General features: G+C 44.1%; 1 protein-coding gene across 1 annotated transcript in view; it reads right to left on the minus strand.

Annotated features, from left to right (window-relative positions):
* Positions 1–5,752: 5,752 nt before the first annotated feature.
* The window catches only part of tmc1 (transmembrane channel-like 1), a 28,141-nt gene continuing 13,554 nt past the window's right edge, over positions 5,753–20,339 (minus strand). The window contains exons 11-21 of the mRNA XM_063194083.1: positions 19,513–19,657; positions 18,690–18,884; positions 18,124–18,303; positions 15,974–16,129; positions 13,655–13,783; positions 12,615–12,682; positions 10,805–11,044; positions 9,837–9,962; positions 8,889–8,967; positions 8,119–8,248; positions 5,753–7,347 (exon numbers count right to left, since the gene is read on the minus strand). Coding sequence (XP_063050153.1) covers positions 7,055–7,347; positions 8,119–8,248; positions 8,889–8,967; positions 9,837–9,962; positions 10,805–11,044; positions 12,615–12,682; positions 13,655–13,783; positions 15,974–16,129; positions 18,124–18,303; positions 18,690–18,884; positions 19,513–19,657 — 1,741 coding nt within the window. The 3' untranslated portion in view covers positions 5,753–7,054. The remainder of the gene's footprint in view (positions 7,348–8,118; positions 8,249–8,888; positions 8,968–9,836; positions 9,963–10,804; positions 11,045–12,614; positions 12,683–13,654; positions 13,784–15,973; positions 16,130–18,123; positions 18,304–18,689; positions 18,885–19,512; positions 19,658–20,339) is intronic.

Consider the following 20,339-nt stretch of genomic DNA (forward strand, 5'->3'; position numbering starts at 1 on the left):
ATATTAGGTTACAATAGCTGTGATAAAATCTCAAATTAGATTGTGCAGACCGTGTAGGCCTACCGTTGAGTGTTCCCAGCTATGATAGCCCACCTGGCCAATTACGCCTGATTGATATCGTTGTGTAAAATCTTTAGGCCTACACAACGAGGTTATGAATGCTATGACCTGTAGGCGTAGCCCCTTAATGCGCACCGTACCTCCAGTGGCACGCTGTAATAGTCATTGAAATGTAACTACCATAGCACTACAATACTATGACACAACACATGCCCTTTAGTAATGCACCACAACTTGGTCATTACCATACTGGTAACAACAAATGTATAAAGCCGCGCCTTAAGGGGCTAATGTAGGACAAGCTATTATTAATAGGAAAAATGTTGTTGCTATTATTTAAGTTGCAAGACGTAGCCTAACTTTCTTGTCTTCAGTTATGCCTGGCACCGGTGTACGGGCCTGTTTAATAATTTAATAGGAACTGGAGACCCGTTATGTTCCGCAGTATAGTTTACAATAACGCTCCTGCTTAAATAATGTCCTCATGACATTCAAGTCGGTGAGAGTCGTTCAATTAACCAGCCCAGGCTGCCCTTGTCTTTCTCTGTCAGTGGCTTAAGAGATTTCGTGGAAAGTTTGGGCATAACTAGACAAGGTCTGTTTTTCATAGTGGTGGGCATTACGCATCAAAATTACGCTTCAAATTAGCATACAATGCTCAGTGAGTCTCTTGCTAGAATATGGTCAGGTGCAGAGCCGTATAAGAGATATCTCGGCTCTGGTCAGGTGGTGTTTGAAGGGGAACGTGCGCGCCTGTTTTATGGGAAACAACGTCAGTTAGAAGGAAGAGCTGCGTTATGAAAGGGGGATTTGCCGAGCCGGGTGTCATTTTTGTAGGCGTTGCGTCGGGCTAAAAGGCTAACTTACATGAAGTCGGCTAAGAGAATAAACACTGTGTTTTCAGCGTTAGGCTACGACGTTTGGTGACACCACTTTCAACAGCTAGCTTTAAATAAATAATGTGCTGTAGCATAGGCCTACACATCGGTATTTCCCGGTAACTGAGAGGTAAGCGGTCAAGGTCCCACCAACAAAAGGCGCATCATCACAATGTCAGTCTTGGGCCATATGGCCCTTGTCGTAGGGCGGCATTCTCCATCTCCAGCAGATCTTTTACGTGTAAGGTCTACTAGGCCTACTAGGCCATGCAAAAGATGAGAGCACAAATTGCATTTCACTATTAGCCTGCCATGACCACGCGAACGTAGCCTAGTTGTTCTGGCAAAATGGAAATAAATAAATGATGATGATGATGATTATTATTATTATTAATATTATCATTATTATTGTTAATATAATATAATATAATAATATAATAATAAGAAGAATAATAATAATATCAATAAATATAGCGATAATAATAATAATAATAATAATAATAATAATTATTATTATTATTATTATTATTATTATTAATATTATCATTATTATTGTTAATATTATTACTGTAATTGTGGTATCGCCTACAGAACAGTTTTGTTGTTTAGGCTATATAAAATTGAGAACTTCCTATCTGAGGGTCTCATGTGTCTTGAATAAATCCTTAATGATAAGCTGCTCATTAAAATTGTATCAGTAACCTATTAAAATGTTAATGAAACCGATGTGCTAAGTCTGTAATGAATAAATGTCACGGTGGCAAGAACTGCTTTCTTGGAAGATGGCTGATCAGTCTCCTTTTCATGAAAGAGACAGACGTTCCTGTTCCTTTTTAAATCATGGAGACCCAATTTAACACCATCTCTCTCCAGAACAGTCTGTGAGGTGTGTGCTGAAAATGCAATGCAAAGTCTTTTGTAGTAATCTAGCATGCATAGAGAGTGTGTTTCTCTAAGCCTCCATCTCTAAGGTGAAAACAATGAGGTGCTGCCAAGCTCGCTGCTTAGGAAAAGAAGCCTCCTCAGTCACAGAGACACTTCATGTCCTCCAGGCAGGGCCGGATTAAGATGGCCTGGGACCCCTAGGCTACAGGTTGATGTGGGGCCCAACAGAAGGCAATTTCACGAAAAATGTACATGGACTGTGTCATAATTACGAGCAAGAAATTCAGGATAACATGTCTAGTAACTGTGCTCAACTGCTCTAGCCTGTGCATTACAGTTTTTCTCAATTGGTTTTGTACATTTCTCACAACAGAATAATCATTCTCAAAACGTCTTGTTCAATTGTGACTTCCTGCTGTTACCTGTGCACATGGTAAAATACGTTTCTCATAGTTTTCAGCATTTAGCAAATGCTTTCATCACCATGCAAATGGTTGTGTACAATTCTCAGTGTTTTCGTACATTATCAATTGATTTTGTCATGTTTTGCAAAATGCTTTGTTATGGGAATCCATGAAAGATCTTACTCCCCAAAACATTTACACAGTGACATAACAAGCAAACATTTTGATGGCTCTGACACGTTCACAGACACAAAAACCTGGTTTTGAGAGATTGGCCAAGGGTTTTGAGCAAGAGATTGGGTTTTGCAGGTCATCCATGGTGTTTTGCCACATCTTAAATCTTTTTTGGAAATTAACATGATGTTTTGCAAAATGCGAGTAAGATTCGAGAAGTGAACAAAACCAATTGAGAAAAACTGTAACCCAGCCCTGCCTCCAGGGGCGGTTCTACACCTCACAGAGACACTTGATGTTCTCCAGGGGCAGTTCTAGACTAGAAATCACCAGGGGGTCCGAGGTGGGTGGGTCTATTACTTTTTCAGGGGGGCACATACATTGGCAAAGGAGATCAATTTATGTTATGAATATGTAATAAACAAAAATGTGCTGTATATCGTGTCACGGTCATTGGCTGTTCACCACAGGGGCCACAACAGGGGCCAGGAGGAAATCTACAGGGGCCCTGCCCTGGCCCACCCTGGCCCCTGTTTAGAACCAACCCATGATATCCTCATTGGCCCAGTGAGGCTAGGGCGGAATTTTAGGTGTTGATGGTGGGGACAAGTCCATACCACTTTTGAGGTAAACCTAGCTTGTCGTCCCCACCATTTTTTCCACAAATATAATGCAAACATAGCATACCTGGACAATTCTTGGGTTGCAGCTGACGTCATAGTGCTGCTGCCTGGTGGTGATCTACCGCTGCTGGTGGACAACCTGGGCTTGGAGCCATTGAAACCCATTCAAAATTTTTTCGATCTGACACAGAATATTTTTAATTAGACCGAAAGACACATCATGGGTCTTGTATCAAAGCTGAGAACCTCAGCTTTCCATAACTGAAAACGGTATTTTCCTAGCACCTACCAATCCGAAGGTAGCCTACTTTATGTGAGGGTTACCTTTCTAAAGATAGCGTTTTGTTTCCTTTGGGTTTCAATGGCTCCAAGCCCAGGTTGTCCACCATTTCAAATTCGCGCGCTCCCGTGATGGGGGATTCTGACGTAACTGCAACCCAAGAATTAGACATATTAATGTCCCCAACACTTTCCAAGCCAAACCTACAGGGAGGGACCCGCTTTTAGATGACAGGCCACTGACAGCTTTGGCCTGGCCCAGGACAAGTGACCCCTTTGTCCCCTGACCTATCGGATTCCCTGGTAGTCACATTATGTAACACTCTTTTCATGCAGCGTAGATTTGGAAATGAGGTTGAGCAGTGTAATGCTGAGAAGTGGTGGAGCCTCAGCCAGGAAATTAATCAGATCCTGCCCGTCTTTGATTCAGTTGTTTGATATGGGTTTGGACCAGCCGTGACTAAATGTTGCCGTACACACAAACTGCACGTACGTACTGAAGCAAATGCATGGCTTACACTTCATTTTTTGTCTCCGTTCCATTACTTAGGAAGTGGTAATAGGCAGCGATGCCGACTTGGGTGGGGGGGGTGGGTGAGGACAAAGGGGATCGTTCAATGTCCAAGGCCCAGGGCAACCGTATCTCACTCATTTCGTAAAGTCTTCACGAAAATAATATATTAATTTTCGTGGTGCATTCACGTTATTGCCCGCCTTTCGTAAAGTCTTCACGAAAATAATAGATTACTTTTCACGCTGCCTATTCACTTGAATTGCCCGACTGTTGCCTAGCGACCCACTAGTTTGATGCCCTTTCGGTAGCCGTCAAACATTTCAAACAAGCAATTTAGGGTTAGGTTTAGGGTTAAGGTTAGGGTTAAGGTTAGGGTTAGGGTTAGGTTTAGGGTTAAGTAGGGTTAAGGTTAGGGTTAGGTTTAGGTTTAGGTTTAGGTTTAGGGGACATAAGGCGTAAGTACCGAAAGGGCGTCGAATTAGTGAGTCCCGAGTGTATCAGCAGTGTTCTGTCAGCACCCCCTCCCCGCCCCTGCAGACGTTTGGATAACCATAGCAGCAGTGGGGCAATTCAAGTGAATAGGCAGCGTGAAAATTAATCTATTATTTCCGTGAAGACTTTACGAAAGGCGGGCAATAACGTGAATGCACCACGAAAATTAATATATTATTTTCGTGAAGACTTTACGAAAGGCGTGAGATAGGGCTCCCCAGGGAGAGAGCGGTTCCATAATTGGGTCCTCATTACAATGCATGTATTGGGCCAGGTGGGCTTTCATACGACTTTGTCCTGGGCCCAGCCAAAGCTGTCAGCTGCCCTGGTACTAGGTACAGTCTAACAAAGTATGTAACAACATATAACATAATCTATGTACAATACCTTAGGGTTAAGGTTAGGAATGTACAGTGTCAGTTAACTACATGCTGATACATGTAAGTACGCTCCAAAGAGAGTAAAATCAAGTGTTTCATGCTGCATTGGGAGTGGGTACACCCAGTAAACCCTCAGATTACAAATGTATTAGTAAAAAAACAAAGGAAATAGATTGTGGTACAGTGCTGATAGCCTACTCCATACTGATGTGCAATGCTTTACATTTTGTACAGTCGTGGGTTTCGTTTCTTTTCAGGGTTGGGCTTGAAGTTTGCTTCTGCTCTGCCAGTGATTTGAATGTGTTTTGGATGTTTGTAACGTAATGTTTCTAAATGACAACTTGTTCTTTTCTCACTCATCCGTCCAAGTAAACCTACAACTACATTGTTAAGGCACCACTCTCTGTGTCTGCCTCTGTCATTACCGTGGATTTTAACAGCCACACAGACACTTGCAAAGAGCAAGGTCCTTTCTGACAAGGCACGCAACTGACGACCCAGCTCGTGTTTTTAAACATTTTTTTTTTAGTCTTTGGTCGCTTCTTTTGGGCTTTGTTCTCTCAGGACGCCAGTTGCTTATTTCTCTCACAAGGCCTGGCAACACTGCTTAGAAGTTGGACAACGGCTCAGGCCATCTCATTCTCAGTCATCTAAACCATCCAGCCATCCTCCAAGACACAGTGATAGCACCGTCTTCTATGTCATTTGCCACTGAACTCAGACTTTTGTTCACAGAATACAGACAACGCAAACTAATTAAGACGTTTGTTTATTCTGTTTTAACCTTGCAATACCCTGAAGCCATTTTCCCCCAGTGATTTGATGATAAGAGCGGTGGACTTCAGCTCTAGTTACATAGCTTGAGATCATCCGATGGCGGTTTGATTGGATTTTACCTGAAGGTTTTGTGGTGGTGTATCAGACCGTAGAGATACAGAGATAAGTGTCAGAGTTCAAATGGCTCCACGTGAAGAGTAAAGAGAACAGCACAGCACAGCACTCAAAGTTGTATATTTTATTGCCTGTCAGACGTTTCGGCCTTCATCTTCTTCAGTGTCGGGTCGACAGTGAGGAAGGTTAAGACGGAAATGTCTGACGGTCAATAAAATGCACAACTTGGAGTGCTGTCTTGTTGTCGTTATTTTGTATACTTTTTAACGTATGAGCACACAGTTGCTTTTTTACTTTGGTTGAGTTGAGCTTGTTACACCACTTTGATCCACATTAAGAGTTCCATGGGCCTCTGTGATAGAGACCTCTACATGTAGTAGTATAGTGAGCAATTTGTAGGGAGTAATTTCTCCCACCTTGGCTCAATGATTTTAATATCCTGGATAACGAATAGTGACCCTTCAAAGCAATTACTGCATCTCCACTCTTGTTTCTTAAAATCTTAAGTCTCTGTTCCCCCATCTGATTTTTCAACACATCACGCTTTGTCCATATCCATGTCCTTCTCCGAAGTAGATATCCAAAAACGTTGACAGGTCCCAAAAGACATTCAGTCAAGTTACAAACATCTTAAAAAACATGACCTGGATGAATTACAATCTTAGCAGAACGGATTATCTCTCAACAATGTGAGACATTTTCCGTCTTCAGTCCATGGGCAGTCATGGGTAAGCGGTTAGGGTGTCAGACTTATAGCCCAAAGGTTGCCGGTTCGACTCCTGAGCCGCCAGGTTGTTGGGGGGGATAATTAATCAGTGCTCTCCCCCATCCTCCTCGATGACTGAGGTACCCTGAGCATGGCGCCGTCCCGCCGCATTGAGGGCTGCCCCCTTGCACGGGTGAGACATAAATGCACTTCCGTTGTGTGCAGTGTGCAGTGTTCACTTGTGTGCTGTGTCACAATGGCAATGGGAGTTGGAGTTTCCCAGTTGGGCTTTCACTTTCATAGCCATGAAGCCACTCCTTTCCATGGCACGGGTACTTCAGGCCGCCATGTCACCAAGGGCTCAACAACAAAAGCTTTTGACATTGCTCCAGAATATTTATAGTCCATTTATAGTTTGTCAGTCTGACGAATGGCCGTGGTGGCCCGAAACGTCACGAAAATAAAAGACGATTAAAAGGGAGGGAGCGCAACGGTGTGCGGGTCTTTCTTAGCCTCCTAGTGACGCAACAGCTTCAGCGTTGCTACCAGTCAGGTCAAGAGCAATGCAAGTACGTTCTGAGCTCCCGCAAAATCGGGAACTCCTCCTACTTTGTTGGGAAGTAAACAATCATTAGCAAACCAAGGAAGGCCGTTTGGGAAATGCCGTTTGGTCAGACCAAGTCTCGAAGAGATTTGAAAGTCGATGATAATCAGGCGAGGTCTTTCTTGCCTTACAAAATAATATATATGTATAACATGAAATGACGTTCACTCATCCATCCATTGTCCATCATCCCTGTAACTGTGCTGCCTTGACCCTCTAGATCCAGGATGATGCGGATGTCCAGGTAGGTAGCCTGACATGACCTGTCCTCGTGGGGCTGGGGGTCTGTCGACGTACCTGCTGTGGGACTCTGGCTGTCCATGATGGGTCTTTGGTTGGTGTGTGGTGGTGGTGGTGGTAGTGGTGCTGTGCCTGCTGGAGTCTCTGTGACTAGTTCTGCTGTCTGTTTGTTGTCTGTTTTGATTACTTGTTTTGCTGTTTGGTCTTCTGTTGTCATCTACAGAAAGGGACATGTTAGACAGTAGAAGAGAGAGACAGAGAGAGAGCGAGAGAGAGAGAGAGAGAGAGAGAGAGAGAGAGAGAGAGAGAGAGAGAGAGAGAGAGAGAGAGAGAGAGAGATCTGTTGTTTGAAACGTCTCTGGTTCCTACCGTATATGGTTTTGTCACAACTAAATATGAAGAGCTCTTTTCCAAAACGCTATATCCATCATTTTTGACTTTTAGCATTTTAATATTGGAATTGACTGTTAAGGAGTCCTATCATCTATATGTGAATTCTTGCCATTCAAATGTTTTGAGAACATACGTTTAAGCTCTATAAAAATGCATTTTGCAATGCAATTCAATGGAATGCCCATTACAAAAAGGTCAATTTCCCAACATTCTATAAAATGGATATATCTCATTTTGGAAAAGAGCTCTTCAATTATGTACAGATATAACGAAATAGTCTCCAATTGTTCAAACAGTGGTCTACAGGGAAATCTTAAAAAAATGCAACACTTCTTCTTGTAGTAATTGAAAAAGGAATGTAGCTTTTCAAGCTGTAGGCAAAGTCGTTTGAGCCGTTCATCAACTTAAATTGGAGTGAAAGGCACTTTTTACACTGCCTGTACTCTACTGCCCTCTACCGGCTATTAAGTGTGTAAAAGGGAACAGCTGAGAGAGAGAGAGAGAGAGAGAGAGAGAGAGAGAGAGAGAGAGAGAGAGAGAGAGAGAGAGAGAGAGAGGGAGAGAGAGAGAGAGAGTTGTTTATGTTTATGTTTACCCTGTTTAGAAGCGTTGTTGTTGCTCTGCTGAGGCTGCTGCTGTTGAGTCATCGTGTGTCTGGCCTCCTCCAGCTCATTAGCTGCCTTCTGGGCAGCCCTCTTATTCTTCTTTTTATTTTCTTCATTTTGCTGCAGTGTACACACACACACACATGCACGCACACACACACGCGTGCGCACACGCACATGCACACACGTTCACACACACACACACACACACACACACACACACACACACACAGTAGAATACAGTCATAATAATGGCCAACATGACTAAAGTGAATGTCACTATTACCACTTCACTATTAGCGCGTTCAGGCCGACTGAGAACCGTGCTGGAGCCCGTTTCCGCAACCGGAAAGTTGGTTTGCAATGCGAACCGCAAAATACTAGATTTTCTCTGCGAACCGTGACGACAGCGTGGCCGTCAGCAGGTTCATCTGGGTAACACAATCACGTGCAGGAAAAGTTCGGAGCCCGGTATGAACACGGGCGGTTCGCAGATAAGCACTTAAGTGCCGAACGTAACTAGTGCGGGCACCGCTGGTCGGCCTGAGAGCCCTATATAAGAAATGCCACAAGACAACAGAATAGGGATTTTACTGCCACCTAGAGGAGAAAATATGTTACTACACTCACAATACTGATTGTCAAGATTGGTGAGCATCACAAACCAACACAGAAAACTGTGAATTTCATTTGTAGTGTAATGTTATTTCCAATACATAAATACGTTATCAAAAACATAATAAAAAATTCAGTAACTTACAGTCTGAAGTTTCTTTTTCAGCTCCAGGTTGGACTGCTTGTATGACTTGGATATGGAGTTCAGGTAGTATATTGCTAATCTAAAAAACAAAACAGCAAATTTTGTTTTACACTGTTTCATATGTTTTAAAATAATTTGCAACAGTACTGTGGCTATGCAGACACACACTGTTGGGAGACAAATAGTATACTGGTACCAGCATACTTACTACGCAAGTTAGAAAGTTAGTATCAGAACACAATTACTAGGACCGCGACAAATGAGGTGAAAACCATAACATCATTCAACATCATTAATTTAACCCAGTAAGAAGTGGTCCCTGTTACCAGAGTGGCAATGACCAAGTCGTAATGTATTACTAAAGGCCCTGTGTCATAGTGGTGTAGTACTATGGTACGTTAATCGTTTTCAGTTACTATTATAGCATTCCACTAGTGGAACGACGTGCATTAAGGGGCTACGGGGTGCTGTGGCTCAGCTGGTGCGATACGATACGTTTTTATTCAATATCTTTACGGAAGATCATTACAGATATTCCGTGGTTTCTTTTACATTGGGATTTGGAAAAGGAAATGCCCCAAAAAGCTGCTTGAAACTGCTTGACAGAGGGGAAGACGTTTTCCTGGTGAACCAGTAGCCTGTAAGTAACACAGCCCCCTGGGCGTGAACACATAGCTTCTTGTTCACCAGGAAAGGAAGACGTACCCCTGGTGGGAAATTACGGACTTACTTCAGAGGGAAGATACTGCACACTCTTGTCCAATGCTGAATTTATTTAAACAAACAATGTTTTGGCCTGTGTGGCCTTTCGCAAGTCTTGAAATAAATTCAGCATTGCACAAGAGTGTGTGGTATCTTCTCTATGAAGTGAACAAGTACCCGCTACCTGCACCTCGAAACCTCTGGTGTGCGTTGGTGTGCGTCCTCCTCCAAGAATTACCGACTTACACCAAGAGCAGCATGAATGGGAGGACCAGGCCGGGGTTGGAGACGTAGCTGAACACCTTCCCAAACCAGGCGGGGAAGTCCGTCTCCAGCGTCTCCTGGATCACGTCGAACATGCGGCTTTTCCCACTGCCAAGAGGAACCAGGAAGAAGAGGAGCAGGATATGTGATACCATGTGATCTAACAATACACTGTAGTTTCCCCGTATCAATTCAATACTTGAGTGTGTCAAATTATTGAACTATCTGGGAATTAGAGTAACACTGGACAATTTACTGTCTAGTTTACATGGATGGAAATGTAATGTCAGAGGTGGTGGGGTGGGGTAGTCGTCATGTTTTCCATTTTGAAGGGGGAAAAACGTTTTGCTGGTGCATGTTAAGTTGTAGTGTGTCTCAATACTTTTGAGAGTGAGGGGATGCGCTCAAAATCTCTTCATTTTACTTAATTTACACACTAGGGCGGTAAAGCGTCGTATGACGGAAGCGATTTTTCCCGGCGTCTGTGAAAATAGCCTACATGGAAACATATCTGTCCTTACATACCAACCGGCGGTAGTCGGGCGTCGGGAGTCTTCTGAACAGGACTGGCCGCGTAGGCTGTCGGTGTGAAAGGCAGAGTAGAACACACCGGCCGAAACTAAGCTGAAAGACCTCATTCGTCTTGCTTCGGTTCGGTTACGCCTTGGTATGTCTGACGCCTTACCCTTCCACTATCAATAGAGTGGAAGATATAACTAAGTGAAGTGTAAGTAAATTGTGGGTGTGGAGAAATGAGCCGCCTCGCCATCGCATTACGGTTTCCCATTATCGATTATTATGTAATAATTTGAAGGGGGTCTTAAAATTGCTCTTTACCCTGGGCCTCAGATTTCCTAAAACCTCCACTGTCCCTCAATTTACTGTCTGTAGTGCAAGAAAGGGGGAGGTGGGGATGAATCAATACAGTACAATACAATACAATACAGTACCTGAAGGGTCCGCAGTCGAAGGAGGGGGGTATGGAGACGATGGTGTAGATGGCGGGCAGGGTGGAGAGGAAGAGGATGACCAGCAGCATGGCCATGTAGAAGTTATTGGAGCCCGAGGCCTTGAAGACGCGCTCCTGGGGAACGTTACAGCACATGACCGCCCAGCACTGGAGATACATGGACACATGCAGACGCAGCAGGTTCAGGGCAGGAAGGCAGGGGGCGTAGAAGGCACCCATCCTAAAGAGAGAGAGAGAGAGAGAGAGAGAGAGAGAGAGAGAGAGAGAGAGAGAGAGAGAGAGAGAGAGAATAAAATAAGTTATGACTGCCAGCATGGAAGATACATGGATACATGCAGACACCGCAGGTTTAGTGCACGGAGGCAGGGGGCATAGAAGGCACCCATCCAGAAAGAGAGAGAGAGAGAGAGAGAGAGAGGGAGAGAGAGAGAGAATTAAGCTATGATGGTACAGCACTGAAAATCCATGGACATGTGGAGACAGGAGGTTTAGGGCAGGGAGGCAGGGAGCATACTGAAGAGAGGGCACCCATCCTAAAGAGAGAGAGAGCGAGGGAGAGGGGGTAGCGGAGAGAGAGAGAGAGAGAAAGGATAACGTGAGTTATGATGGCCCAGCAGCAAGGAAGATACATGAATACATGCAGACGCAGCAGGTCCAGCACTGGTACTCTGTAAAACATTGCAGCTGGTTAGACGTAAAAAAAAGCAAGTTGCCCTGCTGCGTTAAGTTTGTAAGTTAACTCAATTCGGGACTTAACTCAAGTCTTTCTCAAGTTAAGGTAACTTACAAACTTGGGGCAGCAGGGCAACTTACTTTTTTTTTAGAGATGCACCGGATCCTGATTTTTAGGATCCTGCCGGATACCGGATCCACTGCTTAAGATCCTGCCGGACCTGGAACCGGATACCGGATCTTACGAAAGGGTGAAACACATAGCCTACTCACACACGTGGGCCCTTTTTATTGCGTTGGCGCAAACTATTTTAAGACTCATTTGCTTACTGCCACACTGCCTTCATCTGCCGCTTCCAAATGGCTTTCACTCCATGCAGCGATTGGGGTTGTGAAAGACTGACTGAAAAGCCTAGGCTACATAAAAAGTAGAGATGCCCCAGATCCTGATTTTTAGGTAACTGCCGGATACCGGATCCACTGCTTAAGAGCCTGCCGGATCCGGATAGTCTGAAAAACCCTATTATCCTGCTGGATCCGGAACCGGATCTTGGATCCTGTACATCTCTACTTTTTTTAAATGTAGGGGCTTTCTTATGCCTTTATTACTTAGGACGAGATGGTGACAGGAAGCGAATGGGAGAGAGAGATGGAGAAGGATCGAGAAATTACCTCAGGCCGGAATGGAACCCGGGTCCTCAGTGTAGTAGTACAGTGCCCTACCATCTGAGCCACGGCAGGGCTGCAAGTTACTATTTTACGTTTAACTATCTGCAATGTTTTACAGTGTAGGCAGGGGGCATAGAAGGCACCCATACAACATAGAGAGAAGGAAAAAAAGTTATTAAGTTTTTGTTGTTGTTGGGTGTTGCATGCTCCACTTGTGACTGAGCCCTGAGGAAGATCTGCCGACCGAAAGCTGGGCTATTTAAAGAACACTAAGAGGATCTAGTAAGTGTGCAGACATTTTTCATTCATTTTTTCATTAAGTTAGTAAAGCTAAAAGGACATAATGGGCAGCACTGAAGATGTATAGTCAGACATGGGAGATTCAGTGTAGGGACACCGGGGGCGTAGAAGGCACCCGTTCTGAAGATTCCTAAGAACAAGGCCCTTACCAGATCATTCCCTGGTTGAAGATCAGCCCCAGGACATTGCCGCTGACGTCAAACTCTGAGTAGGACGGCTGAAACAAGATAATAGGGCCTGTTATTCAGCATTCGGCCCACATACTGTAGGAACATGTTGTTCATGTGAGGATTAACATAACAATATTGGAATAATTACCTCTGCCAAGGAGGTTACCGGTGTGTTTTCAGTCTCGTTGGATTGTTTGTCTGTTTGTCTGTCAGCAGGATACTGTAACTCAAAAAGCTATGTACAGATTTTGATTAAATGAGTTGTTGGAAATGACAAAAGGAACAAGTGGTCAAATTTTGTGGGTGATCTGAGTCACGATCCGGCTCCAGGAACTTTTTAAAAGATTATTTACCATTGCAGGATAGGGCAAAATTCGACATACCAGTTTCTAACTCCATAAAAATAAAGCAGAAAGACTTGAACAAAAGTTGGGTGTAACATAGTCAAATGTTCTGTCAAACAGCTGCCTTGGCGGAGGTCTGCACTCTCTGAGTGCATTTCTAGTTATATTTGATGCTATTGGATATCAATACTCATTACAAGGACATGGTGGAATAAGGTAACCAGGTACACTCTGACGCGCTGAATCAAAGGAAATATTCACCTGGCTTGCAAGACTATAATATGAAAATTTTAGTCTGACGCCGTTTTTGACTCAGCGCTATCTGATTGTGTAAAACTAGAAAATGCTCCGCCAAGGAAGCTGTTTGATAGAACATTTGACTATGTTACACCCTAATTTTTGTTAAGTCTTTCTGCCTTATTTTTGTGGAGTTAGAAACTGTTGAAATTCGATTATCTTGTAATGGTGAAGATCACCACCAAAATGTAATCACTTGTTTCTTTTGTCATTTCCAATAACTCATCCAAATCCGTTCATAACTTTTTGAGTTATCCTGCTGACAGACAGACAGACAGACAGACAGACAAACAAATAAACAGACAGACAGACAAACCAACGCAACCAAAAACATAACCTCCTTGGTGGAGGTAAGGTAATAATAAGGGGAGCACCCACAAAGCCGTACTCCAGGTCCCAGCACCAGCAGTAGTTGAGGAAGCGCACGATGAGAGCCCTCAGGAAGTCACCGATCAGCAGGGTCACGTACGTCGTCATGGTGTCAGAGATGATGAGACGAACAAACTCCTGCAGATACACAGAACAGCACGGAACAGATCGGCATTACTCATCGCTCACGAACCATCACATGATGCATTACAGTTAGTCATTCATGTGGAAGAGGAACCACGATTGTATCGCTTCTACTTATTTGGATGGTTTTTTTGGGACTTTATTAGGTAAGAAAGTAGAGAGATGGCGCAACATGATCTCCAAAAATTCCGTGCTCCTGGACACGGATGTTAAGGGCACAAAATCCGTGTTGAGGAATACGGATTTTGCCAAAAATCTGTGCTCCTGGACACGGAATTGTTTTCCGTGCACCTGGACACTGAATTGTTTTCACTGATGGACACAGAGACGTGCTCTCTTTATATACTCCTACATCTCTATGTTTCCACAGTCTTGTGTTTTCTCAGGACTTTTCTAATTTCAAAATATTTTTTCTCAAAATTGTTTTGGTCTGGGCACAGCTCGTTTTCTTTCATTCATTATATGAATTTGATAGCAACCATCTGGAAAAGGTATTTCTCAAAAATGTCTTTAATGACAGGTTAAGGTTAGGGAATGTTTTGGTCAGGGCACAACTTAAATTGCTATCGCATCATTTTGTTTAGGATTAGCATTTGGTATGTATATGATAGAGTTACACAGTGCTGTGGGAATAGCCTATAGAAAGCACTTCCGTGTGCCCATCACGGAAAACAATTCCGTGTCCAGGAGCACGGAATTTTGGCAAAATCCGTGCTCCTGGACACGGATTTCGTGTCCTTAACATCCGTGTCCAGGAGCACGGATTTTTTGGAGATCAGGCTGGATGGCAGAAAATGGTATGGAGAGAAACATGGGGTGAAGTTGGGGAATGACCCAGGCTGGATTCGAACCTGGGACCTCATGGTCAATGTGCCCATATATGGTGCAGCGTATTAGCTTAGTGCCACACTCAGACCTGCAAACTCGTCAAAGAAAAAAAGATTACAGTCTCCAGCGGAACAACACCCCCACCCCCACCCCAAAAAAAAAATTATCGACGCAGAGCAGCACCATGGCAAAGCAACGGGGCCTACATAGCCTACACCACACCAGTAAAAGATATGAGGCAAATACTTTATTTCACCAAATTCTCTTGCTCTTCAAACCACTTTGAACTACCATAATCTATTAACTACACTCACTGGCCTCTTCATTAGGAACACCTCTCTAATGCTGGGTTGGATCCCCTTTTGCCTTCAGAACTGCCTGCACTGCCTACTCAGGTAGGCTGTGGCATTCCAACAAAGATAAATTGGTACTAATTGGGCCAAATAGTGTCACGAAAATATCCTTATCTTATTATATCTCCAGTCTGAAACATTGATATAAGGCAGGATTGACCCATGTTTTCAAGTTGCTGACGCCAAATTCTGACCATTCCAGTGTTGCAGTAGATATCAAGACTCATCAGAGCAGGCAACATTTGTACAATCTTCTAAGTTAGTGTTCTTTATGGTGACACCCCCCCCCCAAAAAAAAAAAAAAACTCTCCGGTGACGAGTTTGCAGGTATGCACACTGTGCCTCCTTATCAATTCTTCAAATAAAAAAACACCACAGATATAATGGGTAAGAATGTAACTGCCTGGTATGTAAATGTGTAGCAATAGCCATGTACATGTGTAGAAATAGCAAGGTTGGCTAAGATCTTGTCAAAAAAAGTTTTCTGTGTGTTTTACTGTGTTTTCTGCCCCCCTCTCACTGACCTCTATCCTCCCTGCTACTTTCACTTATTGCCCACTAGAGGGTACTACAGGGACATTCAATACAGGAGGAAAGAAAGCCAGTGTGTGTGTGGTTTTGTGTGTGTGTGTGTGTGTGTGTGTGTGTGTGTGTGTGTGTGTGTGTGTGTGTGTGTGTGTGTGTGTGTATGTGTGCACGCACGCACACTCGTATGTGTGTGTGTGCGCGTGTGTGCGCGTGTGTGTGCGTGCGTGCACGCTTGTGTGTGTGTGCGTGTGCATGCATTAGAACATTATTGAAAGGCATGGCACAAGATGGTGTGTGTGTGTGTGTGTGTGTGTGTGTGTGTGTGTGTGTGTGTGTGTGTGTGTGTGTGTGTGTGTGTGTGTGTGTGTGTGTGTGTGTGTGTGTGTGTGTGTGTGTGCATGTGTGCATGTGTGCGTATGTGCATAAGTGCGCGTGCGTGTTTGTGTGTGTGTGTACGTGTACATGTATACAGTACCTGCCCCACCATGGTCTCCCAGCAGGGTCCGCGGGGCACGTCAGCAGGGTCTACACTAGGGATGGAGGATGCGGTGGTGTTGTGGCCTGCTGTGCCGTTATACAGGCTGTTCTGCCACACCGTCATGTTGTGCTTCACCACCTCCTCCTCTTTCCTCTGGAATGACAATGAGAGAGAGAAAAACACATGAAAAAAGGAAAAAAAATCTGGTGCCACAAGGATGTCTAATTTTTTGTTATTTATTTTTTCAGTGCAGTAAGACTAACATATTCTTTTTCCTTTTTCCTTATGATTTAGTCCTGCTCTGGTTGCACCGGATTGTTCATTTAGAAGCGGGGAGTGCGTATCTCTTTTGTTTTAGGAAAAAAACACATGTTTGTGTGTATGCCAGCCTGCATTTGATTGAATAACGTATAGACACCCTTTACTGTTTGTACACAGATGTGACATAATCGGGCTGCGCGTGCATAGTTGGAGCGAAATCGGCAATGTACCACACATTTTAAAGAAACTAAGGTGTTTTTTTCCCTGAAATAATAAAATGGATGGTCACGATAACTTCATATATTAAGTGGGTGCCACACAGACACAGGCATTCCTGATTTTGTCCTCAGTTCAGTCGGTACGTTTAATTTCTTGTAACCACAAACATATCCTATGCTTCTGAAGCAGCCTCTTCTCTCTCGGAATAGCGTAAGTACTTTTCATGATCTCACTTTTACAAATGTATACGCTTCAGGACGGTAGGTCTTCTCTCTTTAGAGTCTGCACTGTCTGTTTGTGTGTGTGTGTGTGTGTGTGTGTGTGTGTGTGTGTGTGTGTGTGTGTGTGTGTGTGTGTGTGTGTGTGTGTGTGTGTGTGTGTGTTTGAGTCAACAATGCGCGCGCAGTCAGTGATGACGTGACTTCTCTACACAGTCTCACCCCAAGTAGTCAATTTTTGACTACTCAATTTTTGACACCCCAAGACTGCAATTTTTGACGTCTTGGGTATTCCTTCCACGTCACATTTTGACTATGTCCTCAAAGGCGCCCCCTTGTGGCAGCATAACGTCATTGAGGTTAGGTTTAGGAATAGGTTTAGGGTTAGGCCACATAGTCAAAATGTGACGTGGAAGGAATGCCCAAGATGTCAAATATTGCGGTCTGGTCAAAGGTAGTCAGAAATTGACTACTTGGGGTGAGACTGCGTTGGACTTCTAAACGGGTCAATGGAACGCGCATTAAAAATGCTAATAAGGTGCCGTAGTACACAAAACTCAATGGACAAGGTTGCCAAACAAACGTTCCAGGTCGCTGGCAGAAGTTTGTTATATAGGCTTCTGAATATGATTAAAATATTTTGATAATTTGCATCCCTACGCTACCCCTGAGGTATTTATGTTTTGGTGCGTGGTAAGACTGGCCTTTGCCTCGCTTTTGCCCGACCTGTGTAGTTCGGCGCAGCTTTGTGAGCTCCACTACTAGGTCTGGGAGGGCAGGCGTTGTCTCCGCCTTCAGAAGGCATGGCTTTATCCATCATTCTGCCTGTTCTCACGAGCATCAAATTCCTTCAGAAACATTTCCTTTTCCTCTCTAAAGATTCAATATAGTCTATAATCTGTCCTGTGACTCCTCAATGCGAGCTGCCATGCAGTGGTGTAGTCTGCTTTTCTGAAGTGGGTATACTGTATATTTGAGATTTTTTTGAAGTGGGTATACTGTACATAGTTGTGCCATTCAAAACAATGGATCAATCAATTTGAAGTGGGTATACTGAAATCCCTGGTATTTAGAAGTGGGTATACTCCGTATACCTGCGTTCTACGTAGACTACACCACTGCTGCCATTGACATTGAAGCAAGAAATGTCCGTCAATTTTCTGACACGACACGTGGAGCGTTCCTTTAGTGTCCCAGATCTGTGTGTGTGTGTAGCTCCAACAGGGGGCTCCAGAGCTACACACACACACACACACACATCTTAGTCCCAATAGAACGTCTCTGGTTAAACCACGTCACTGCCTTGAACACGCCTCTACCCAGGGCCGTTGGAGCTGAAATCAAAGTTGATTGCTTCCCAACAAAGTGGGGGGAGTTCCCGATTTCTCCTGAGCTCAGAAATGATATTTGTATTGCTCCTAGCCTGACTAGAGGCAACGCTGGCCTCACCTTGAGGTTGATCTCGTCCATGAGGGCGATGATGAAGGTGTAGAGGTTGCCTAGGAACAGGGCGAAGATGCGGCCCAGCTGCCACTGGAGGGCAATACGCGGGTGGTAGTTCTCAAGAGAACTGATGACGTCAAACAACATGGGACAGAACATACCCAGCAGAGACATTACCATGTTCACCTGGAGAGAGAGAGAGAGGGAAGGAGAGAGAGAGAGGGGGGGAGAGAGAGAGAGAGAGAGAGAGAGAGAGAGAGAGAGAGAGAGAGAGAGAGAGAGAGAGAGAGAGGCAGACAGACAGACAGAGATGATTACATCAAACAACATGGGACAGAATAGTCCCATGTAAGGTCCCATTCCCGGTAAGGGGAACCTCTAGTTCCACAAACATGCGCGCGCACACACACACACACACACACACACACACACACACACACACACACACACACACACACACACACACACACACACACACACACACATTGCACAAGATCTTATGGCGAAGTACACATGCATCTCACAGTTCAGCCGGTCCTGAAGTATTGGGGTAATACAATGATTTATTCTACCTCGTTCCGCTCCCACCAGCCATAGTTCTCCAGCCCCTCCAGAGCGAACTTCTGGCTCCTGCGCACCACAAAGTAGATCAGGTAGCCACTTCCTGCCAGGCAGCAGAGAACCAGGAAGTTGGCCAGCACCCGCAGGAAGCGCGTCAGGTGGATGTTCTCATCCTTCCTGCTCTCCTGCTCCTCCACGATGGCCTCCTGAAGAAATTAGAATTGTAATAAAATTGTCAATAAAGGTGACTTGACTCGACTTGTAGAATAGTAGAAAAAAAGTTCAACAAAGTTGACAATACTGTAGCAATGCTTTGCCAGGATTGTAGATGATGGTCAGATCTAGCTCATTGTATTGCGGCAGGATGAGGCTTTTGAAACATGAAAGCTATGCACTTTATTAGATTTGTTGACCTGGTACGTTTCTCAGGATAACTCAGCGTGGATACAGGCATGGAGGGAGGCACTGTACTCTCTGCTTACAGATTTATGACTGAAGCATCTTTGTGCAGATCGGCCCATTCACTCTTTGCTGAAAAGTCTCAACAACATGACATAAAACCGAGAGCCTTAGGAAACAGATTAAGACTTGGTTATTACAATATTGGTGACAAATTGACTAGAGGCATATTTCAGCAAAAACTAAGCCAGATTTCATTCTCAAATAAAACGATTCCCAGTGTGATTGCAGTTGTAATGGATATTTTATCTACAATTACTGAATGGATCCACTTCCATCCCCATCCATGGTGATGATAAAGTTATGACATAGGCTCTGAGCAAAGAGGTTAATCAACGGCCCCATTTGCTGCTTTTGTAGCAGGGCAATACTCACCTTGAAACTGGTGGTGATGGAGGCAAACTTGTTGTCTGCGGTCTCTGGGTTTCCAATTAGGTAGTCCCAGCTGGTGAATATTTTCCAGCTGAAGTTGAAGCTGGTGTCATCTCCACCCCCCTGCTCATTGGCATTGCGGGCCATCCTGTTCAGGAAAAGTGCAGGAGAAGGACAGTAAGGAGGACAGGATAACCTTACCAGTTCAATTCAGCTCTTAATTGTAAAACATTGCAGGTCAGTTAAACATTATTACATTGCACTTAGCTGACGCTTTCATTTATTCAAAGCGAGCGACTTACAGTTATTTTTTTTCAGGGTATTAGTTACTTTCCCTGGAACAATGTGGGGTTAATTGCCTTGCTCAATGATACTTCAGCCATGGTTGGAGATGTAGGGAGAGGTCAGGGGGGATTCAAACCTGCAACCCCTAGATTGAAAGACCAACTGTCTAACCACTAGGCCACGGCTGCCCACATACATAAAACATGAAAAAATAAATTGCCCCACTGCCGTAAGTTAATAAGTTAACCCAACTCGAGGCTTAACTCTACTCAAGGCTTTTTCATGTTGAGTCAAACTTAAAATCTCAAGGCAGCAGGGCAACTTAATTTGTCACGTTTAACTGGCTGCAATGTTTTACAGTGTACACAATATGTCAATGCTAAGGACAGAGACCAAGAGAGTTCAATTCAGAGATGACATCTAGGTATAGCTGTAATTTGAGGCCATAATACGATAGTTGGTGCCATTACCTTAAATTTCTTTTAATTTAATCTACATCACCCATTGAAAGTACATAGAACACCACCACCTAGTGTTCATATTAT

The sequence above is a fragment of the Engraulis encrasicolus genome, chromosome 3 (genome assembly GCF_034702125.1).
Source record: "Engraulis encrasicolus isolate BLACKSEA-1 chromosome 3, IST_EnEncr_1.0, whole genome shotgun sequence".
NCBI lineage: Eukaryota > Metazoa > Chordata > Actinopteri > Clupeiformes > Engraulidae > Engraulis > Engraulis encrasicolus.